Genomic DNA, 9,385 nt, shown 5'->3' on the forward strand with positions numbered 1-9,385 from the left:
AACTTATAAGTTCACCCTGTTGGATGGATGGATGGATGGATTGATAGATACAGGAAAGAAGAGAATATTCTACCTTACAGTAGGAAGCCGACTAATAATTGTAGAAGAAATGATAGAATAAGAAACTTGCCATTTTGCAGCCATCATAATAATAATTAATTTTGGAAAGAGTCATCAGAGATGTAAAACTAGTAGGTGAAAATTTTAGCAGAGCAGGATACTTAAATGGAGGCGATATAATCCCAGCTAAGCTACTTCAAATCCTAAAAGATGACACTGTTGAAGTGCTGCACTCAATATGTCAGTAAATTTGGAAAACTCTGCAGTGACCACAGGACTGGAAAAGATCACTTTTCATTTCAATCCCAAAGAGGGGTAATGCCAAAGAATATTCAAACTACTATACAGTTGTGCTCATTTCACATACTAGCAAAGTAAAGCTCAAAATCCTTCTAACTAGGCTTCTATTCTAGCTCAAAATCCTTCTAACTAGCACTATGTGAACTGAGAACTTCCAGATGTACAGACTGGGTTTAGAAAAGGCAGAATAACCAGAGATCAAATTGCAAACATCTGCTGGATCATAGGAAAAACAAGGAAATTCCAGAAAAAAAATCTGATTTTTTGATTACGCTAAAGCCTTTGACTGTGTGGATCACAATAAATGGTGGAAAATTCTGAAAGGATGGGAATACCAGACCTGTCTCCTGAGAAACCTGTATGCAGATCAAGAAGCAACAATTAGAACCAGATATGGAACAACTAACTGACTGATTCCAAATTGGGAAAGGAGTACAACAAGTCTGTATATCATCACTCTGCTTATTTACCTTATATGCAGAGTACATTATGTGAAATGTTGGGCTGAAAGAATCACAAGCTGGAATCAAGATTGCCAGGAGAAACATCAACAACCTTAGATATGCAGATGATATCACTCTAATGGCAGAAAGTGAAAAGGAGCTAAGGAGCCTCTTGATGAAAGTGAAAGAAGAGAGTGAAATGGCTGGCTTAAAACTTGACATTTAAAAAACAAAGATCATAGCATCTGATCCCATCACTTCATGGCAAATAGATGGGGAAAAATCAAAACAGTGACAGATTTTCTTTTCTTGGGCTCCAAATCACTGCAGACAGTGACTCAGCCATGAAATTAAATGTGCCTGCTCCTTGGAAGAACAGCAGTTTAAAAGGCAGAGATAACACTTTGCTGACAGAGGTTCATACAGTCAAAACTATGGTTTTTCCAGTAGTCATGTATGGATGTGAGAGTTGGACCATAAAGAAAGCTGAGTGCCAAAGAATCGATGCTTTCGAATTATGGTGCTAGAAAAGACTCTTGAGAGTCTCTTGGACTACAGAGAGATCAAACCAGTCAATCTCAGTCCTGAATATTCATTGGAAGGACTGATGTTGAAGCTCTAATACTTTGGCCACCTGGTGGGAAGAGCCAACTCACTGGAAAAGACCCTGATGCTGGGAATGATTGAAGGCAAAAGGAGAAAAGGGCAGTGGAGGATGAGATGGTTAGGTAGTATTACCAACTCAATGGACATGAATTTGAACAAACTCCAGGAGATAGTGAAGGGCAGGGAAGCCTGGTGTGCTGCAGTCCATGGGTTGCAAAGAGTTGGACACGACTTAGTGACTGAATGACAACAAAGAGGATACTTAAATAGCCTCAGATTACCTCCCCATAGGGCCTTATTAATTTCGAGATGAAAAACAATAACTTTATAGAAAAGAAAGCTAGAAGTCACCACCTTAACCAAGTGATAAAAGCTGAAAACATGAGTAATGGAACAAACTGACATCAGGTGTTCCGGATATGTGGTTTATATGTATATGTAAAACAAAAGTTCAACAATATTCAAAACATTTACACCAATAAAATATTTGGGTGGGGATTTACCTTTGCTTCTGGTTTTAAGTAAACTCTGATTTTACCAAAGATTTTTTTAGCTTATTTTATTATTACTATCAAATTTTTTAATGTTTTATTCAGTTATATTCATGTAAAGTTAGGAGTCCAGAATTCATATGCCCTCTAAACTTTTTTCTCAAGTACAGCTCTCAAAATTGACAAGTTGCTATGTGGTCGGTTACTATTAAAGAAAATACTCTCCTCATTTTTGGATGTTTCCTAAACGTTCATCTTATTTTTAAAAAAAAATCAGACAAAAATGTAACAAAAATCATATTCCCTGTTTTGCTTCTCTGCTAATAGAAAACAGTATATTTCAGGGCTCTTCTGAAGTAACTACATTTAGTTAACTAAATGTATATTCTGTGTCATTATAAGATAAAACCATTTATCTTCATTTTATTGAAAGTCTATCCAATAATGAAAGAAATCTCTTAATTAATTTACCAACAGACAGAATGTACTTAAGTAGTTGCATGTATATAAAGATTTATTATGCCTTCAAAGTATCAGAACCTACACTACTGCATTAGTCCAGGATTATGTGATAGGCTTTTGGAAGAGAAGGTAGGGACTATTTTAAAGAGCCTCAAACAGTATGTATCACATACAGATTACATATGATAAATTATTTTGATAATGATATTAACTTCATCTGAATTTTTAAGTAGGTAAGGAGGCAAGTCTCATTGTAGTAATTTATAAAGAGAGTAATACATAAATATATATGTACCTCATGCAGACAAATGAAAGCTGGAGTTGTAGATAAATCAACAAATCGCTCATCTTGGATATTAATTGTGGGTGCAATAGCATAAATGGGGTCTTCTTGAGCCTTTCCACCTTTTTCCTCTTCCTCTTCTTGGTCTGTGTCTGTGGTACTGTCTTCCATTTTTCACAATTCTAAAATAAAATCATTCCATATTTAGCTATTTATGGATATCTTCAGTTATAAAGTAAAATTAATGGAGGATAGGATAATAAAAGCAATTAGAGTAATCTATTCAATGAAATTATAGGCCAGGAAACTTAGCTGCAATCACATTACTATAAAAGGCTGCTTTGTTGCAAAGATGCTCTCCATTGATACACTCAAAGCAATACTTTCAATTTTAAAGAGTAGATTATTTCATTAACTGGAAAAAATTATTAGTAACTAGAATTTAGGTTCCATGAAGGCAGAAAATAAACCTAATTTTGTTCACTGAGTATTGTAGTAGGTACTCAATTAGTATTCATTGATTGGATTAATAAACAGAACCTTTATCCTTAAAATATAGCACAAAGTTAATTCAAATTATTTTTAGAAACATAAAAAACAACTCCCTGTGGTGCCCCACTCTGCCTTGGGCATGCACTTGTGCACAAGGCCACCGGGCTAGTTGCCCGATACCCACACTGCCGGCTGCTGCCACTGCGCAGGCCTGTATGCTTGTGCACCCTGACACCAGCCGGTCTCTGTGCTTGTGTGCATAAGCTCAACTCTTCCATCAGACTCCACTTATAAAACATAAGCTCAAAATAAAATTACAGGTATTTCAAGCTGGTGACACCAGAATGTTAAGCCAAGTACTAGCCCCTCCAAAAGTGAGTCATTTTATCACCGCACAGGTCACACATCCTTGAAACCAGCCCTGTTTTTTGACCATTGATTTGCTCATGTAGTCAAGTGGACCTACAGTCATTTCTAAAACGACCCCTGTGTAGGCTAGCAAGGTCTCTATTGGTTCACTTTGGTGGCATTGGGATGGCCGCTCCTCTGAGAGCTGGTAAGAGGCCTCCATTGCATAGGAGAATGCCAATCTAATCTGCTCTTTTGATCTCCGCATATGTGAATGTGCACTCAACAGATGAGCATACCTGCTTTCTTCTCTTACTAGACAGGATCACTTCAACTGTCTTAATTTCTTTTTGCTTTTATTTTTTTTAACTTTATGCAATTTTTAATGCAATTTTTAAAAGTTACTCTCCCTTTTCACTTATTACAAAATACTGGTTATATTTCTCATGTTGTATAATACATCCTTGAGCCTATGTTACACCCAACAGTTTGTACCTCCCTGCTGGTAATCACTAGTTGGTCTATATATTTATGAGTCTATTTCTTTTATATTATATTCACTAGTTTGTTGCAGTTTTTAGATTCCACATATAAGCGATATCATACTGTATTTATCTTTTTTCTGTTTGACTGATTTCACTTAGAGTAATGCCCTCCAAGTCCATCCATGTTGCTGCAAATGGCAAAATTTCATTCTCTTTGATGACTGAGTATTATTCCATTGAGTGGTATTCTGCTTCTTCTTCATCCATTCATCTGTTGATGGACATTTAGGTTGTTTCCATATCTTGGCTGTTGTAAGTACTGCTGCAGTGAATGCTGGGGTGCATGTATTTTTTTGAATTCGTGTTTTTTCAGATATTTACCAAGGAATGGAATTGCTGGGTCACATGGTAGTTCTATTTTTAGTTTTTTGAGGAAACCCCCATTCTGTTCTCTACAGTGACTGCACCAATTTACATTCCCGTCAACAGTGTAGGAGGGTTCCCCTTTTTTCCACATCAATGCCAGATTATGTTACTTGTGGTCTTTTTGAAGTTAGCCATTCTGACAAGTGAGGTGATATCTCATTGTAGTTTTGATTTGCATTTCCCTGATGATTAGCGATGTTAAGCATCTTTTCATGTGCATTTTGGCTGGCCATCTACATTTCCTCTTTGGTAAAATGTGTTTTCAGGTCTTCTGCCCATTTTTTGATTGATTGTTTTATTTGATGTCAAGTTGTATGAGATATTTATATATGTTGTATATTAATCCCTCATTGGTCATATCACTTGGAAATATTTTCTCCCATTCAGTAGGCTGTCTTTTCATTTTGTTGATGGTTTTCTTTGCTGCACAAAAGCTTTAGGTTTAATTAGGTTCCATTCGTTTATTTTTGCCTTTATTTCCTTTACTTTTGGAGAGGATCAAAAATATATTGCTGCTTTATGTCAAAGAGTGTTCTGCCTATGTAATTTTAAGGTTTTGTTGAGCACATATTGCCTATTATGTCTATGTTATTCCTACTCTGATGATAGGGATCCTCCTTCCTTGAATATGGAAAATATGTTCTAAAATATGAATCTAGATGGCATGGCAGGCTCTGATTCCTGAATTTATTAAAATGGTCACAGGCATATCACTGATTCATTGTTTTCTCCTCTCTAAGAATGGAAGCGATAGTAACTAATTTTTTTAATAAAGAAAATGCATATTAGATGTGATAATGCCTCTGGACTTCTAGCTTCCACTCTACTATCTCCAGTTTTCTGCCACAACCATAAATTGCACATGCACTTGCCTTCCTCCTCTTGCTACAAAAACCCTTCACAGGTATAGCGTGCACTTCCATCGTGAAGCACCGAATGTCTGGCAGTTTTTCTTTATGTGATATTAATAGTAATTGATATTGTTTGGACTGCCCCTCCTTTAACACACACATTTTTAATGCCATAATACAGTTTTTTTAAAAAAATAGAACCTGTTATTATTAAGGTATCACAACCTTAGTCAGTTTGTTGTTTAAGTCCTCAGGGAACTGGAAATGGCTTGATGACATATCTGCTGCCGTTTCTGCTGCTGCTGCTGAGTCGCTTCAGTCGTATCCAACTCTGTGCGACCCCAAAGACGGCAGCCCACCAGGCTCCCCCGTCCCTCGGATTCTCCAGGCAAGAACACTGGAGTGTTTAGATTTGTGTTAATAAGCTAAACTATGTACATTTAGTCATTTCATGGATGAAATGATTTAGGGCTTTCCCAGCAAAACATTTTCTTCAGAACATCAGGTCATAACTGTTCTTTTCAGCTTTTTCTTTTAGCCTTTTCTTTAAGAAATATATCAAACATAACCATAGTAACTTCAACAAATAACAATTCATGAGTAATTTTGTTTTATCTAAACCCTTTCATTTTCCCTTTCCACTCTCCATATTATTTTAAAGCAAAACCTAGACATCTAGACTTAATAATATATACTGAAGAACTCCCTAAATATCTCTGTATATTTGTAGAGATAGTTCTCATTTCATTTCACAGCTGCAAGTCACCCCTTTGCATAGGTATGCCACAAGCTATTCAAATAATCCCTTATTTATAAATATATGGAATGTTTCCAGTTTTCTGCTATTACAGCTTTGCAAAGTAAAGTACACTAATTTATTTAAAAGTATATTTTCAAGGTTCTTGGAATCTTTATAATCCAGATGGCATTAACCTGAAAACAGAAGCTCAGGCTATCTTCTCAGAGCATGGCACCTTTAAATATGGTACAGCTTACCTGGCCAAAGAAAGAAGATGTCATGCTGAATTGCACAAATTTCTGAGTCTGTTGATGTTTTCAGGCTCTACTATCTTGAAAACATTCTAAATATTTTAGGTCAGGTAAGACATTTTACATAGGAAAGCAACTAAAGGACACTAATCGAATTCTGATAGACATTATCAGACAAATTTCAACTGTTAGAAAAGAAAGGGAGAGTAAGAAAGTAAAAAAACACAACAGAGGCAAGTGCAAAAGTCTCATGTGAATTAAATATAAAACACTAATCAATCTAGTTAAATATAGAGACAGAAAGGCTTTAAGTAGATACCAAAGTTTAACAGACAAAAAAATATTCAGGGATTAGTTAATATAGCAAAGTCCATTGTACTAATATTATCATGCTGCAGTCAATATGAATTGAGAGCCATAAATGAAACAATATATACTCATAGGCCACAGTGATATAAACAAGAGAATATTTATAAAACGTCTAAATGCCTAGTGTAAGAACTACATAGCTATCAAGTATAGTGAGTGATTCTAGAGCCGTATATCTCCATAATACCTAAATCAATTAAGCAAACATTTATTGAGTCATTTTATGAAAATCAGGAGTATACAAAGGTGCAAGTGATTTACAATCTAAAGAGGGAGGAATGCAGGGAAGTAATTTCTGCGTCACAAGATAAGGTACAATCAGTCCAATTGCTCAGTTGTGTCCGACTCTCTGCGACCCCATGGACTACAACATGCCAGGCTTGCCTGTCCATCACCAACTCTGAGAGCTTGCTTAGACTCATGCCCATCAGGTCGGTGATGCCATCCAACCATCTCAGCCTCTGTCGTCCCCTTCTCCTCCTGCCTTCAATCTTGCCCAGCATCAGGGTATTTTCCAGTGAGTCAGTTCCTCGCATCAGGTAGCCAAAGTATTGGAGCTTCAGCTTCAACATCAGTCCTTACAATGAATATTCAAGACTGATTTCCTTTAGGATTGACTGACTTGATCCCCTTGCCATCCAAGGGACTCTCAAGAGTCTCCTCCAGCCCCACAGTTTGAAAGCATCAATTCTTTGGCACTCAGCTTTCTTTATGGTTTAACTCTCACATGCATACATGACTATTGGAAAAACCATAGCTTTGACTATATGGACCTTTGTCAGTAAAGTAATGTCTCTGCTTTTTATTTATTTATTTATTTATTTTTTAATTGTATTTTTACTTTATTTTACTTTACAATACTGTGTTGGTTTTGCCATACATTGACATGAATCCACCACAGGTGTATACGAGCTCCCAATCCTGAATCCCCCTCCCACCTCCAAGTCTCTGCTTTTTAATATGCTGTCTAGGTTTGTCATAGCTTTTCTTTCAAGGAGCAAGTGTCTTTTACTTTCATGGCTGCAATGACCCTCTGCAGTGATTTTGGAGCCCCCAAAATAAAGTCTGCCACTGTTTGCATTGTTTCCCCATCTGTTTGCCATGAAGTGATGGGACCAGATGCCATGATCTTCATTTCTTGAATGTTGAATTTTAAGCCAACTTTTTAACATTCCTCTTTCACTTTCATCAAGAGACTCTTTAGTTCCTCTTTGCTTTCTGCCATAAGTGTGGTGTCAGCTGCATATCTGAGGTTATTGCTATTTCTCCTGGCAACCTTGATTCTAGCTTGTGATTCATCCAGTCCAGCATTTCACATGATGTCCTCTGCATATAAGTTAAATAAGCAGGGTGACAATATATAGCCTTGAAGTACTCTTTTTCCTATTTGGAACCAGTCTGTTGTTCCATGTCCAGTTCTAACTGTTCCTTCTTGATCTGCATACAGATTTCTCAGGAGGCAGGTAAGGTGGTCTAGTATTCCCATCTGTTTAGAATTTTCCACAGTTTGTTGTGATCCACACAGTCATAGACTTTAGTGTAGTCCATGAACATAAAATAAACCTAAATAAAAAGCAATTTTCTTAGAAATGTAGGTAAGGCTTAAAAAGAAACTTGTATCCTAGAATTTAGATTTTAATCTATATGTATTGGGAGCCATTACACTTTTTGCAGAGAGGAGTTATCTGAATTTATAAAGATGTTGCTGGCAGTGAGAAGAATGGTCTGGAAAGGGTGTGAATTTGGAGGTAAGGAGACAATTTAGAGGCTTTGCGCCGTCCCTGCCCTGTGCTATGGGTAGCAAATGGATGCCATAGTGAGCAAAACCAGACAAGTCCCTGACATCAGGGAGGTTCACAGACTGGTGAGCAAGATGGCAATTAATCACAGAATCACAGAGATAAATATAAAAATTATGAGTAACTGAAAGAGGTGCTGTGAAAGCATGGATGCAGAAGCAGGGTTATGGCGCAACTACATGTTCCCAGTGAGTGCCATTCACAGGGAAAGTTCTGCAGTGAAGCAACCCTGACTGGAAGGTTAGGTACCGAGAGCAGTACCAAGGCCGCACCATGCTACACTGTAGGAGTCCAGAGGAGAGGCCGTGGCTGTATGAGGCTCTCTAGAAGGGAAAGGACATGTACTGGGCTTTGACACAGAAAAGCAAAAGGCCGCTAAAGGAGGAAAGAAGAAAAGTAAAAGCTTTAGTTCCATTGCAGAAGAACACTCAACTCCTCTATTATTCACACTTCACCTCAGGGCTAAAAGACAGAGCCAAAATAGGAAGCTTCCCAGAGAATAATTAAGCAATAACCATTGCAGGGCATGCCTTGTTTTGTAAGATACACCACCACTTCCTCTTCCCTAAAGCTAAAGAGGTGATCATTTTGTCTTGATTTTGAACTGTTCAGGAAATTTGTCTTGACATTTATAAGAAACACATGCAAACAACTGAAAACCCCGCACACCAGAGAATGGGCATGATACACAAATGATATGACTTTGAAGGTAAAATGGCAATGCTTGTTTCAAAATAGATGTAGCAGGAAACCACCATATTGCCTTTTGATATCACTAGTCACTAAACAAACATATATTTTGCTTATCTTAGAATAGTGAGGTGTATTGTAAAGTCAAACATAGTATTTCTTTGTCCCACACAGAACCTGGGCATTATTTTTCATATTTTAGCATTTTTAATTGCCCTGGAAACATAATCACATGCTCCTTTCCCCATCACCCACTGCTATAAGAGGTTAGTTACATAAACATTTCTATA

The 9,385-nt window shown here is 37.1% G+C and overlaps 1 protein-coding gene across 1 annotated transcript in view; it reads right to left on the reverse strand.

Annotated features, from left to right (window-relative positions):
- CCDC146 (coiled-coil domain containing 146) overlaps positions 1 to 2,816 on the reverse strand; it is a 118,854-nt gene extending 116,038 nt beyond the window's left edge. Inside the window, exon 1 of the mRNA XM_052638634.1 lies at positions 2,658 to 2,816. Within this exon, the coding sequence (XP_052494594.1) occupies positions 2,658 to 2,816 (159 nt within the window). The remainder of the gene's footprint in view (positions 1 to 2,657) is intronic.
- Between the last annotated feature and the right edge of the window lie 6,569 nt (positions 2,817 to 9,385).

Source organism: Budorcas taxicolor, chromosome 4 (genome assembly GCF_023091745.1).
Source record: "Budorcas taxicolor isolate Tak-1 chromosome 4, Takin1.1, whole genome shotgun sequence".
Classification (NCBI taxonomy): domain Eukaryota; kingdom Metazoa; phylum Chordata; class Mammalia; order Artiodactyla; family Bovidae; genus Budorcas; species Budorcas taxicolor.